Source organism: Phragmites australis, chromosome 23 (assembly GCF_958298935.1).
Source record: "Phragmites australis chromosome 23, lpPhrAust1.1, whole genome shotgun sequence".
Lineage (NCBI taxonomy): Eukaryota > Viridiplantae > Streptophyta > Magnoliopsida > Poales > Poaceae > Phragmites > Phragmites australis.
In genome coordinates, this window is record NC_084943.1 from 3,491,008 (window position 1) to 3,506,314 (window position 15,307).

The window sequence follows — 15,307 nt, forward strand, 5'->3', positions numbered from 1 at the left end:
TCGGACCCAACCTGGGCTGAGGTCACCACCCCACTTTGGGCCCAAGGCCCAAATCGACCTCTTTTCCAAGGGTTAGCTGCCTCTTCCTCCCTCCCACACCTAGCCGCCACCCTGCCACAGTACCTATGTGCTATAGTGATTCGGTGCAAAACCGAATAGGAAGAGAGAAGGGGAGAGAGGGGGGAAAAAGAAGGAAGGAGGAAGGAAAAAGAAGAGGGATGAAGGGATTCTTTGCGTGGATGACTTAGGTAACAAATCTATGGCTTCTCCCCCTATTTTGGATGCATTTTAGTGCATAGAATGTCGTTAGGGATGGTTTAATTAGGGGAAACCACCGATTTGCATGTAATCGGTGTTCTGCACACAGTCTTATCGGGAAGTGCTGCTGTTTTGATGGTTTATGTAATAAAGATGATTTTTCCTGCAGAACTGATGAATAGGAGAGTTGTAGAGGACTCAGAGACCTAGCTTCTGTGTTTTTTTCGAGAATTTTTGACCTAGTGGATTGTGTGAAATAGAGGTTGGAAGTCTGCTATGTAGCAGAGTTGGATTCAGAATTCAGTTTCTATTTATGGGTAGATTCAATGGCTTTAATGATTTTTGTGAATTTTCTCATAATAACATAGATAATGTTTTAATATATCTTTTGGTAAATTTTTTAATTTTTGGAGCAACATACTGTCAGTGGTGATCTGTAGAAATGTGCTGGTCAGAACTCAGAGACAGATTATGTCCTCTGTTTTCCATTGCGATTTACGTCCTTTTAATGATAGAATAAAATGATGGTCTATTCATGAAAGTTGTAGGTCTTGTTTTGTAGTTTGCACAAATATATTTTTTTGCTGTCGTAGCTTTCGTGTATTAAAAAGACAAGTAGTGCTTCTACTATTAAACAAATAAGGTGTTTGCTGTTTTGTTCGTTTGATGGGTTACTAGGCCTAAGACTGCGTTTCTTGTTGCTCATATGTTGTTTTAGTGTGTAGTGGTGCTGATGTATGAGTGCTTGAACAGGTGGTGCTGCACCAAGGCATGCATAGCTTGTCTTCGTCTTCAATAGAGGCAAGTGAATGTAGCAGTTGTTGCTATGACTTTAACTTGTTATTTTTACTACCTCCATCCATAAATACAGTACACATATTTAGACTTAATAATATGAAAGATAACTTTAAGTGATGTTTTAATTATATTAAGATGGCTGAGTACGTTCTACATGGTTATTTTTCTATATGAGGGCTTTTGCAGTTCAAATCGTGGTTGATTTTATAATGCACATACTGGCATATGCATATGTAGATTATTTTTATATGGTTTACTTTTGTTATATTTATGAGGATGATGTTATAATCATTATTGGTTACATAGATGGTGTAATTTAATGTAGTGTCGATAATACTTATTTGTAGGTTTTAGTCATTTTAGCATATCCACACCTTATATATTTCAATAGCTGAAATACATGAGGATAATAATGCGGGTTATGCAGAAGTTTACAGAAGCAGTCATACTATGACCTTTTATAGGGGTAGTGAAGTAGGTTGAAAAACCATACTAAATGAAAGATAAAATGGAAATATTGTCTCACTCATATCTAAATAAAGGTTGTACCAATGTCCTTATAACATGAAGGTAGGGGTTTAACTGAATTTCATAACTTGTGCTATTTTATATGATCATAAGTAGTTGATAATGTAGTCTTGTTGTTTTATACATGATATAATAGATGAAAGCAGTGAATCAGGAGTTGACATATGTGTAGTACTTACCATCCCTATGTTTTGCGTAGAAATAATTTTTTTATATGAGATCTTACAATGGAGTAGTCTATTTGCCAATTTAAAGTATGTTATACATGTTGATATATATTGAGGATCATAACTTATGTCATTTATCTTTAAGTATGCCATATATGTGGATATATGGAGGATGTTGAACTATGTGGTTCTGTTTTTTATTATTGCAATATATTATTTGCATCGCATTTTAATTTTATTGCATTGCATTTGAGTTAGGTCCGTGAAAAAATTATATAACTATTCCGGAGTGCATAAACCAGGTTGGTGAGAAAGTTATATGACTATTCTGGAGTGCTCTTGAAGTTATGTCATGATCTTATGATTGTGACTGTACCAGTACATCATTGTATATTGTTGTAATACAATGCAGCTTCATACCTTCTTGGGTATGAAGGTAGTGGACATATGTATTGCACTACATACACTTGCATTGCATTTGCAATTGAAGATTATTCATGTGGAGGTTTTATATATCAAAGTTGCTATGGAAGTTAATATGAGAAGTGACGTTTCTCAAAAATTCATATGCAGTGTGGTTTAAATTATGGATTTAAAGAGAATGTGAAGTTATATGTGGATATTTTAGAAGTATTTACATTGAAATAGGTTGCGATGGATTGCTTATAATTATTTTGAATAATATTACCTGCAGACGATATATGATTATAAGTAGATGACCCTTGTGGAGTAGTTATATATTATTCCATGTGGTTTTATGTTTATTCATGATGATCCAAATAGAGTGATTCTCATCGGTTCTACTTGCTTTAGACTTTGAAGTTTAGATTTATTTATGATGTTCATAACCTATCATAAAAGGGATAAGTATTTCTTTACATACATGTTATGATGAGGTTTTGTAGTTGTACTTTGTTCACTTTATGCTTATGTATGGAGAAATGGCTATTCAATTGTTTCAGAATGAAACAAGTTATGTTAGTGTCTTTCATATCTGTTAAATGACTACGATGATGAATGATATTGTGGTTTAAATAGCTTGTTAAAATAGTTCACTTACTGAAATTATCCAACCTCACTCTTGCATTTTCCCCATATTGTTCTTGAAGCTAGAATGGATGGAAGAGATTAGCAACTCGTCCTGCACACTTTTATCATCACAACTACCTTTAGTTATGAGACATAATATAATCTTAGAGGTTGAAGTTCTTCTGCGTCTTGTTTAAATAAGAACTTAGATATGTTAATCATGTGGTTAAGTATCTTTCATATCGTTCGGCTGAATAATATCATGTTCTTAACATGCTTTTATGTTATTGCTTCTGCGTTGATATGTTTTCCTAAGTATATGTTGCTGAAATTTTATAGTTCGGCATTCTTGTAGCGTGTAGTTGAGTGACATCTTAGGGTTTTGAGGTTCCTGGGGTGTTACATTCTACCAGGCTGTGTGATCTTTGTCCCTTAAGGTTGCCAAATGGCAAGCAAGGTAGCAAGTTGGCGTGAACCTGAACACACTGAAACTGATAATGAAGGATCCAGAGTTATGTAGTAGGGGGCTCTCAATATTTTTCTTTTTCCTACTCTTTTTCTCTTCTTCTTACTCCTTTTCTTCCTCTTCCAGACCCAAAAATTGAAAGGGGATGGGGGGGGGGGGGCGAGGAGCTTTGGGGCTCCTAATGCATGTTTGGTATAGTTTTTACTGATCCAAATTCTCTAGGAGAAGTGATTCTTTAGGAAAAGTGATTCTATGACTGAAAGTGATTATTTAGGGTAAACTCTATGGAGGAAGTGATTCTGTGAGGGAAGTTGTAACACCCTGAATTTTAGCATTTTAGAAAATAGCAAAATTCGCTCTAAATTAAAACTTTTTTTAATTATTAAACCACTATAAAATCGAGGAAATATTAAAGCAGTATATACTTGTATGTATATATTCAAATATATTATTTGGGCTAAGTATTCCAATGAGCACTAAATTAATTTCTAAATAAATCGTTGCATTAAATTGAGCATATGCATTTTTGGTTTAGTGATTCTTATGGTTCTTTGAGTGGCGATTCGAATTTAAACGTCTCTCAAATTCGAAACTGTTTTTAAGTTACTTCGGTAACTTCATTTTCCACATCAATATGTGAAAATCGATCTTCTAATCCAATTCAAATATTCCTTTTTGAATCAAACTAAATTCAAATACTCCTATTTGAATTTAATCCCAAATATCTCAAATCTAGACTCTTCAAATCATCGTCACTTTCGTATGCGAATGCAATTCGAATCATTCAAGTTATATTTGAATACTTTTGAGTTTAATCTTTTCGAAAATTCGTTCCAATACAATCCAACTCAAATCCAAAATGAATTGCCAATCCAATTTGATTCAAATCATATTCCCAAATCTCGGAGTTTTACCTCGATCTCATAATTCAAATATTTCCAATTGAATTGATCCTAATCCAAAGTCAAATTCAAATTCAAATCTCTCTTTTGAAATTAATTCCATATCCTTTTTCTTTTTTTCTTCCATTTTCACCCCAGGCTGAATCTCGTCCCTTCCTTTCTTCTTAGCCCAGCCAGCCCCCTTCTCTTCTTTCTTTTCTCCTTGGCGTGGCCCAGCCATCCAGCCCGACCGGCCACTCCTTCCTCCCCGCGCGTGGGCTGCTCCAGTGCCACTCGGCCCACGTCGCCCGCGTGCTCCAGCCAGCTCCCTCGCGCGCCCGCACCCGCTCGGTCGTTAGCTTGGCCACGTGTCGTTGACCCGGCCCGCTCCGTTTTCCCCTCCTCTACCTCGCCGACCCCACGTGCCTGGACGTTTCCCCTACCTCCCGCTCGCTCTCCTACACACCGCGCAGCACTATGCTTAGTCGTCGTCGCTTTTGGCGCCATTAAGGAATCGGCGACTTCGTCGCCCGCCCCTCTCCTCTTTGCTCTCACGGTGAGCTACCCGAGCAAACCCTGGCAGCCGCAACTTCGGCGACCGCCTGTACACGAGAGCCGACGGCCACGCCGACCCGTTGCATGGATGAGGATGGGCGCCGCCCACCGCGCTGCTCACCATGGACAACGCAACATCGCGTGTCCTGCACCGCCTCACGCCGAGCTGCACCGCCTCTCCAGCCACCTCTCCCCTATAAATAGCAGGCAACGCCCCTCTTCTCCCCCTTTTCCATCTCACTACCACCACACCCCCTTTTTCGCTCCACCACTGCTCACCGCTGACGTGTTGCCGAGGAGGACCAGAGGCCCGTCACCGTCCCCGTGCAGTCCCCGATCTGCCGGAAGCTGACGTGAGCCGCCCGTGCATCGGAGCTGTGCCGTCCGCCGTCACCCTTCGACCAAACACCGGCCGCCATGACCAAATCGCCGTCGTTCATCTTCCGGTGAGCCTCTTGGTTCCCCTAGCACCCCTTAGATAGCATGTAGGCGTCTCTCGAGCCCCCTTTTTGCTTGTTGCCATGTGCCACTGTGTGATTGCCGTGCACCGCCATGCAAACATCGTCGCCGACGTGCTTATGCACTCTGTGTGGTCACCAGCCATCGTGCCGTGTGCTCTAGAGGCGTTAGGCCTCCTTTCTTTGCAGGTTGGCCCTCCCCGTGCAGGGGAGGTGCTGGTCGATTTTTCCCGTGCCACTGCCTTTACTTCGGCTCTGATCTCACACTGCTTTCGCCGATGGCCGCCGTCGATGAGCTTTTCGGCGTCAACTCGTCATTGTGAAACTCCGGCGAAAACCCGATCCCGACGAGCTTTTGGGCGCTGCGCTACCGTGATTCCTCGCCGCCGGCTAATTCCCCTCCGCTCTGCTGCTCGCGCAAGCCTACTCGGGCCATGTCTTGGCCTGGCCAGCAGGCCTGGCTCGGCCCAATGGCTGGCTGGCTGGCCCAACCACCAATAGGCCGCACCCTGTGGGCCGACCCAGCTCCCTTCGCTCGTTAACCAACCAACCCAAGGCTCGAGCGGGCCTATACTGTGCAGCCCAAGCCCGGTCCGACCCATCAAGGTCCGGACCCGGCCCAATCTGGGCACACCTGGTACTGTTCAGTGGGCCCCACCAGTGGATCCCACTCATGAACAGTGCCATTTGGTATTTTTCAGATTTAATTTAGATCAAAACTTCTCGGAGCCATAACTTCTCCATAATCTATCTTCCAGCCAAATCTTGTAATTTTTGGAGTTCATTTAATTTTCTCATTTGATATTTATTTTGTATTGTGGCTTTAACCTAGAATTAGATGTTGTCTTTAGTAAATAAAGTTGAAGTTAGTTAATTCCAATAATTATGTTGGTTATAATCGTGGATTAGTTGCTTGTATTAATCTAGCTGAAGTGTAGGTTCGATCGTCATGTTAATTAGAGAATGGTTTTTAGAATAAACTAAAGATTGTTTTTATTTTAATTGGAGTGGGTCATTATTTCATGCGTTAAGCTATAGGATTAATCTTAGTATACTTAATGATAAATTAACTAGTGTAGCGGCTAAATAAATAAATATTTGTCATTAGAATATGATACAATAATTTAAATGTTAATAATTCATTAATTGAATAACCTTTTAATAATTAATTAATTAGATTCAAAGAAAAGATTAACCTAATTAATTAATTACATGCATGCTTTTAACATAGCTATAGTATATAGCTTAATTAGTATGAAAATTAAACAACACTAAGAATTTAAGATTAATCACTAAGTAACCGTATTTAGTGATATAGATTAGAATAATTAATCTCCACACTTAAGCACGTATAATTGCCTAGAGTTATACTTAGGTATATATGTATACATGCTCACATACATATAGACGTAAGTATCGCACATACGTTTATGTCAATACACGTGCACTCACCTGCACGTAGAAACCCTAATTGTCGTCTTTTGACAATTAAACTAATAAATGTTCATCTAGTTAATCGTGATTTGTTTAGGCTTTCTCTTAGGTTAATAAAACAACTACGTTAATAGCTTAGCCTATCTTCGCTAGATGATCTCATCATTCTCTGTGTATTAGCTTTGTATGGCTTAGAGTTGCCGATCGTCTTTTCTCTAGGTTAGCTTTATTATTTCTTGGTTTTATTCTGGTGTTCATTTGCTTAGTCATTGTGCGCTTTTTATCATTAATCTGCGTAGGCTCGAAGTCAAGGTTCTAAGCAAGAACATGATGAAGGAACTAAAGGCGAGGCATGATGATGAAGAAGAACCCAAAAGATTTGAACGACAAGACCAATCATGAATTGACCCTTCAGGAAGGCAAGTCATATCTCCTTGATCATATTAAACCTATATTTTTAAATAATATACATGATCAACTAAAATCGGACTTATTATCGCATGTGCTATGTATTACGTTTTTACAAAACTACTTGTAGTAGTTAATCCTATCAACACTTCCATACCTTACATATCATTATCCAGAATACATATCACCCTAGGATTACCTGTCGTTATCTATATTAACGTCGGACGACGTCATGATATCTAGCATGCTTAGGATTGAATACGTCTCCTCGAAGATATCGCTTTTAAAACACCTCTCCTCGGAGACAAGATTTACTGTTATCGATGATAACTCATATACCATGAATCCTTGATGGTTATGAATTCTGTGATGGTTGTGAAATCCTTGACATCGTGTGGGATATGGTGGGAGATGTGTAAAAATGGGTGAAAACTGTTTTAGCTGGGGTAGGTGGAGTAGTACTCTGAACGAGGATGTTCCTGGGGGTTTGAGTAACCTTTGTGGTATTCATTGCCAGAAGATACCTGCTCTGGCCGGTTAAGGACCGAGTCATTGCGCCGTCATGCTTAGCCACCCCCGTGCAATCATGCGTCCTGAATGGACATGACTTGACTTTTTCTTCACTGGACTGGGTTGGGCATAATACTTGGAGGCCTGAGAGGCAACGTTGAGCCAAGTATCTTCAGGTTCTGTGCGAAGGAGTTTCCGCCTCAGTCGATCATCGGGGGTCTACCCTCTATACGAGACCTGAAGAGCTTGATGGATCACGTAGAAAAGCCCAGTAGGAAAGGTGTTTGGAGGATCTCGGTATGATTCGCTCCTCCGTTTGCAACGGTTGGAGGCTGAGCATATCGCATGGGTAACGTTGTACAACCTCTGCAGAGTGTAAATCTATTCGAATATCCGTGTCCACAGTCATGGACATGCGAAAGCAGTAACCCTGATGACTAGACTCCGGATGCGTGCGTTTTAATGAGTGAGTGTGTGGACTAGATGTCCGTGTGATGAGGTTCCGGGCTCGATCCGCTAGAAGTTGTGTGGTACTAGAGGTACACCAGTTGTGATAAAAGGGACTGCGGAGTGAAGTGTAGCCTCTCCCAAGATCAAAAACCCCTAGATATAACTTGTTACCCTGATTCTGGTTTTAAAACCGTTTTGACAACTTTGTTACTAGGTTACCATCTAATACGTTGGGGACTTGAGGTGATACTCAGTACCAACAGAAGATGCCTGCAGTTGTTACCTTTAAAACTATTTTCAAAAGCTTTGTTACATTTATTTCAATAGGATAATAGTCGAGAATATAATTGGATACTTGCATAAAACCTGCTTTACGCTTAAAACTATGCCGTAAAGCCATATCCTTGAAATATCCATTATGCATCTATCAACCCCTTGAAGTAGTATAGGACTTGTTGAGTACCTTCTATACTCAGTCTTGTTGCTTCAGATTGTTGAGTTGGAGATCAATCTCAATCCAGATGAAGTCAAAGAGAAGAAGTCTAAGGTCGTGTCCGCACCCGAGTTGCCTATGGCAATTGGGTTGCATCGTCGTTTCGCTCCGCTGTACTATAAGCTCTTCTGTCTGGCTGGTCTATTGTGGATTCTTGTCCATCAGACCATCTTTTTGCTTTTTAGGTATTTATTTTTACCTTATTTGTATTCAAAGTATGTATTTGATATCATTATGTTGAATTCTGGGCGTATCAGCTACTTGATCCAGGGACTGATACAGGAGGCACAGGTGAACCCGGGTTCGGGGTTCCTACAGAAGTGAATCAGGGAAAACTGGTTTTTTCAGTCATAATATCTAGTTCATTTTAGGGAATCACTCCCCTAGAATCACTTTGAGAGCTGAAAACTGCAAACTGACGTTTGATATAGCTCCCGTTGATTATACTCTAGAAGTTGATCTAACAGCTTTGCCAAACATGCATTAAGTGTTCCCGAGGGAACCCTCCCCCCTGTGGATCCGCCGCTGGAAACTGATAAAGCCTTAAGTTTCAGACAAGGCCAGCCAGTCCCTTCCGATGAATGCAGGGATCATCATGGACCCCTTGATTCATGCGTGGAATCAATGGGGATTCATCCATGGCTGATTACGCTCTATCACTCTTTGCTCGCTGTCATTAGCTTGGCTCTGACAGGGAAGAAGGGCAGTGACATGGCCTTCACCTTCCAAGGGAACCATGTCTCCGCCTTTGGGTGAGGATTGCGGAGTTCATCTGGAGGCATAAATGGCTGCCTCACTACTTGATAAGCTACGAATGGGATCCTCCGGTCGATGCTTATGACTGAACGGGAGCTCGTTACTCGCTTTTCAACAAAACACATCATTTTTCGTCTTGGGGAAAAATACAAGAAAACTGACAAGTCGAACCAGAGCCATAAAGCCACAAACTTCACATGAATTGAGATGTTTTCTCGTGGAATTTCCACGAAATGAATTGGAATGTTTTCTCGTAGAATTTCCACGAAACGAATTGAAATGTCCCTTGTGGAATTGCCACGTTCCAGAAATACTTTATCGATTTTACAAAAGGGGATGGGATATACTTACATACAAGTTTGATAAACAATTACTTATATAGTACTAATGTGTTAGGACCTAAATCACAACACAATGAACATGTATTTTATGGTATATCAACTGTTCATGTCATCACATCAATAGGGTCAGGTATTTATAGCCATACCCCAACCACCTAGATTCACATTACAGTAGTGCCCATGTTCATAAGAACATTCCCCCCTTTGGGCCTTCCTCCGGCTTTTGTTCCTTCGAGTTCTTCATTTCGCATCAGATGGCTCTCCAAGCTTCATCGACGCCTTCGGTGATCCTCGACCCACGACCGAGGTTTTAGCCTTCGGACTCCTCATTTCGTATTGGGTATCCCTTTGAGGTAATCATCTCTTAGATGTTTTGACCTTCAGGCTCATCATTTTGCATCGGATGTCCTTTTGGCGTGATCCTCAACCTCTCGTAGATTTTAGCCTTCGAAATCCTTGCTTTGCATCAACTATTCCTTCGGCTTCGTATCTACCATCAAAATAGCTCTTTTGGGTGATTGCTTCCGGTTGGTTGAGGCCGGCGAAGTCAGAGAGGGGCTAAGGCAGGGTTTGAAAAATCACTGAAAACTGCTTAGTATTCACGAATGTTGGCCAATTCGGTCCGCACCATATTTAGAAATCGACTGATTTTCGAACTTAAATTCAAAAAATTCAAAAAGATAAAAAAATAAAGAAATCACCCAAAACTCTAAAAATAATAGAGACAATTCCAAAACCTTATATGAATATTTTTTTTTCAAAAATAATGTCATTTTTATCATATTTCATGGAGAGGAAGTTTGAAAACAAACGAAAAAAATGTTGAAATGGGTCGTATGAACATGATGATTTGGCCCATCACGTTAAGGAAAAGCTTAATATGCAAACATATATTTTTTATGTATGGTGTATATTAAGAGGATCTTTAAAATTGGTTTCACTTCATTTAGAGTTTTATTAATTTCTCCATGATTTTTACAAAATTTACAAGCATAAAGTGAACATGTTAAGAAATAATAATGTAATTAACTTTTTCATGTCTACCATTATTTTTCTTACATAAATCATAGTATAAGTAAATTAATAAAAAGTGGCTTCACTAATTTGGAGATATGATGGGTTAGTTATCAATTAATCTAGTTGCAACATATTTATACAATCATGCATGTTACAATAACTATTTCATGAGTTCATGTATTTTTAAAAGATATAGGATCATGTAAGAAGACTAAAAAAATTAGTTTCATGATTTTTGGATTAGCAAAGAATTAACTATGCATTTCACTAGGTTTAGAAAATACATTTTCTCATAGAACTTATACAACTTTTTTATGAGTATAAATACTTTTATCACGTAGATCATGTTACAAGGAAACCAACAAAATTTATTTCACTTGATTTGAAGCTCAGATGAATTAGTTATCGATTTTACAAGATTGAGCTATTTTTTTTTACTTTTTTTTAACTTGAGTAGTTTTCGATAAAACTGAGCAGTTTTCGATCGAATTCGAACGGTTTTTTTTATCACAAATGAAATATGAGAAATGCGATCGGTTTTCGATGAAATTCGAGCTATTTTCGGTTCAAATCGAGCGGTTACCAAATCATCGATTCGGTCGGTTTTTGCCTCTTATTTACAAATCTGATTGGGTGTATTTGAGCGAATTCTCACCGAATTTTAAACAGTTTTCGCGATATTTGTAAATTTTAGAAAATCTCCCTGTAGTGATTTCTGGATCTCAAATGATTTTATTACCCCTGGGCTAAGTGGTATCTTTTTCCACCATAATGCTTAATTTTTTTTACCTGCACGAAAGTCAAAGGATGAACAATAGTCAATTGGACACGAATGGAAGCATGCGTTCTCCAAAAGTCTCCTACGCCACGTGTCCAACCACCACCCACCCATTTTATAAATGGTTGATTTCCAAGGGCCTAAACGCAAAACTACCTCAACGCAAAAACCCCTTCCAATCTTCCATTTCTCCCCTCCTCCTCCTCCTCTTCTCTTCCTTCCGCTTCGAGATCTCGCGCTGCGGTGGGCGGGCGAAGCTTTCCGGAGCCCCCGATGCTCGTCCCGAAGCGCATCAACTACGTGGCACCGATGCTCGCCTCCGCCGCCATCCTCCTCCTCCTGCTCTCCGGCTACTTGGAGCTCCCCTCCATCTCCTCGCTCTCCACCCCCGCGCCGCTCGTTGCCGCCTCCCGCTTCCCCACCGCGCTCGACTCCGTCGGCTCCCGCGAGCCCTCCGCGTTCACCTCGCTCCTCGCTGCGTTTGTCGCCTGGGACGCCGCCGTCGGGTGCCCCCGCATCCGCGCCAAGCTCGCCGCGGAGCCCGGCGCCAACGCCACGGCGGCGGCCTCCTCCGTCTCCGTCACTGGCGGCGCTGGGTGGAGCGGCGCGAGGTGCGAGGATCTCAAGGCGCGCCACGTCGGGGTGCTTGTCAAGGGGTGGACCTGGATCCCCGACGCGCTCGACGGGGTGTACACGTGCCGCTGCGGGATCAGCTGCGTGTGGAGCAAGTCCACCGCCGCCGTCGACCGCCCCGACGCGCTGCTCTTCGAGGGCGCCACGCCGCCGCCGCAGGTACCGGACTTCTTCCCCTCTTTCTCGTCATGTGACGATGCAACGGTGGCCTATTATTTAGGATAGTTGGTGGATTTGGGTAATTTCAACACTTAGGTGCAATCAAATTGGAGATGAATTCTGATCTTTACTCACTTATGGTTGAGTGGTGGAAACAAGAACTTATAAAACAAAAATTGTGATGCAAAATTGGAATCTTTTGTGTTGGGCAAAGAGTTTTCTGCCAAGTGCCGACCAGAGAAGTTCCTTATCTTCTTTCCCTTTTTTATGTTGTTTAGGTTATAAAATGCTTGTGAAGCGATATAGCTCGTAGTTTTAACTTTGTTTATGTACACTTAATGGCCAACGATTTGGCAAAATATTCGGTGCGGATGTTAAGTTCTTTGTTGAAATGAGGGATAGATTCATGATCCGGTACTTCTAAAGAACAGGGATTTGATTGGTTGTTGGAGTAAATTGGTGAAACAACAGACATAGCTTCCCATTGGCCTGGTGCATTAATGAAAAAGATAATGCTTGATCAGGATGGCTGTGCCAGTCTAACACGACTTCATTCAGAAATTTGATTTGAGTATTAGTTGGGACCTGTAAGCTGTAAGTATCAATAACAGGAATAACATTACTGCGTTGGGCAGGTTTTGTATTATAGATTGCTTGCGCCTTTTCCCATAGCATCTTACTGAGCGTACCAATGCTGAATGCTCTGTCAGTTAATTTTACCATCCTGATTGGGTCATTTGGTAGCTAAATGTTTGGTGAGTGGCACAGCTACACCATTGCAACCTTTCATTAGACTTATTGTGGAATCATACACCATCTCGTGTTTAATAAATAATCTTCATTTGCTTTGTTGTATTCTTAATGATTAAATATATTCATCTTTCTGAGTTTTAGTTTAAAGCATTATGCAACATATTCTGCAGAGAATGAAAGGTCTGCCTCTTCGTGTTTATCTGGATCTGGAGGCTAGTAGGAAGCCAACTGGTTTTGAGGACATTTTTATAGGTTACCATGCCAATGATGATGTGCAAGTAACATATGCTGGAAAATCATTTCACACCAGCCGGAGTTACCATGTATCAACCGAAAAGAGGAATGTAAGTAAAAACCTTCAAAGCCAAAACTTTAACTTCACCAACATAGTAATTTTAACACTCCGTGCATTACCTGACTCCAACTATGTTTTTCCTTAACATGAATGTCAGTGTATCACACATGATTTCCATGGTCACTGTCCTGTCCATCATCAGTTGGAAGTTGGAACATTCTCGAAAAAAAATGTAGATAATCTCTGCACGTTAGTTTAGTCTAGAAAATTAGCAGGTGCCCAGAGATTCACCCAAGCTGGAGGTTTTCCTCTTCCTTCTACCTTTTTCATGGCAAGCCTGAAAACTATTGTATAGTGGATGATACCAAGAGTTGTCGCAAGATTTTTTAAAGAAGACCAAGAGTATTCACACATCACAATCCATGAATAACAGTTCACACTTCAGAGTATTAAATCTTCTGTATTTTTCTGCAATTTGTGGTTTACCTGTCAGAGAGACAAAATTTTACGTAATCAGTGTTGCACTCTCTCAGATAGTATCAGCTCTGCTATAGTAAGACTTTCTCCTTTAGATCTTTTTTAATAATCTGAGCTAGTGATCTCCTGTCTGTTGTCAGGATGCACTTATTTACTGGTCATCTTCAAGGTGTCTTCCTCACAGAGACAATATTGCGAAAGACTTCCTTTCTTTGGTGCCACACCATTCCTTTGGGAGATGTTTGAATAATGTTGGTGGTCCTGATATGGCGCTATCTATGTATCCAGTTTGCTCTGCCAATGATAATGGAACACCACACTGGTGGGATCACCTACACTGCGCAATGTCACATTACAAGTTTGTTCTTGCAATTGAGAACACCAAGACGGAAAGTTATGTGACCGAGAAGCTATTCTATGCTTTGGAAGCTGGGTCAATTCCCATATACTTCGGGGCACCCAATGTCTGGGATTTTGTTCCACCCAATTCAATTATAGATGCCTCCAAATTCAGCTCTCTCAAAGAACTGGCATCATATGTGAAAGCACTTGCAAATGACCCTGTAGCTTATGCAGAGTACCATGCATGGAGGCGGTGTGGTGTCCTGGGTAACTTTGGCAGGGCACGTGAAATGAGCCTTGACACACTGCCTTGCCGACTCTGTGAAGTACTTAGCAAGAGAGGTGGTAGGAGTGCAGATGCATTGTGATTGACCGGTTGGTATCCTGACTTGGATACTTCCCATTTACTTTAGTGCTAACTCAGTATGATATAACCTTTTTTTTTTTCATACTAGGCTACTTTTGGTGGCTTATATACCTCGATTTGATGAGAACTGAATGACTTGCAACTCGGATTGTGAAATAGATCCAGATGGTATGTAAAGTGCTCATGCTATTCAAATGAAGATCAAGTGCTCAAGTTGTCACATTCTTGAAAGAAAATAACACACTGCCATTTTATTTTATTTTTACACTTTGTCTCTTTTGCCTTTGGAGTTGAGAGGTGTACAATATTCGAAGTAGAGGCTCATGTTTTTAGGCAGGAAAAAAAGATACAGATGCACTTTCTGTTGTTAGGATGATATGGATCACATGACTATTTGTACATTTATACAAATCGCTTGAAGAAATTGGTTGACACACAGAACCAACAATACCTGAAAGACTAGATGTTGCATGTCCTTTTTGTGGAAAGGCTACAAATGTATGAGCTCTGTCCTTAATTTTGTGTAGATGTCATGGTTATGTCTATTTGTTTTTGTTCACTGTTTGATCTATTGCGTTTCAAGTTTCCATAAGCAGCATAACCCATTTGATGCCATGATGGATAAATGGACTCTTTCGGAAACTCTGGACATGCAAACTGAAACAACGCAATCCCTTTCTGGACTAGCTCCTGTCAGGTAGGGTTTGAGAATGAATCTCCCAGGTTCTGTTCAAAGCTTCAAGGTTTTAGTGTTAATTCCTAAACTCGGCCATAAACTAGCAAGATATGTGATCAAAGTGTCAAACGAGAATTCGTTCTTTATTTGCAGAATGAGAAAATGTCTTTCTATGACTGGAGTTGGTCTTAATTAGTTCAAATTCAACTCTGGATGGCAAATTTTAGTCCTTACGGTTACAGGGAATCTAGGACAATTCTTTACCATTTACAAGCTAA

General features: G+C 40.7%; 1 protein-coding gene across 1 annotated transcript; it reads left to right on the forward strand.

The window, feature by feature from the left end:
• The first annotated feature begins 11,491 nt into the window (after window positions 1-11,491).
• Window positions 11,492-14,785, forward strand: LOC133906428 (alpha-(1,4)-fucosyltransferase). Its single transcript, XM_062348325.1, has 4 exons — window positions 11,492-12,119; window positions 13,043-13,216; window positions 13,785-14,361; window positions 14,442-14,785. The coding sequence occupies exons 1-3, from the start codon at window positions 11,601-11,603 to the stop codon at window positions 14,352-14,354; spliced, it is 1,263 nt and encodes a 420-aa protein (XP_062204309.1). The 5' UTR covers window positions 11,492-11,600; the 3' UTR covers window positions 14,355-14,361; window positions 14,442-14,785.
• Window positions 14,786-15,307: the final 522 nt, after the last annotated feature.

Coding starts and splice junctions, on each gene's coding strand:
- LOC133906428 (XM_062348325.1), top strand. CDS start 11,601: ATGCTCGTCCCGAAGCGCATCAACTACGTGGCACCGATGCTCGCCTCC. Junction 12,120..13,042: donor GCGCCACGCCGCCGCCGCAG/GTACCGGACTTC, acceptor CATATTCTGCAG/AGAATGAAAGGTCTGCCTCT. Junction 13,217..13,784: donor TATCAACCGAAAAGAGGAAT/GTAAGTAAAAAC, acceptor GTCTGTTGTCAG/GATGCACTTATTTACTGGTC.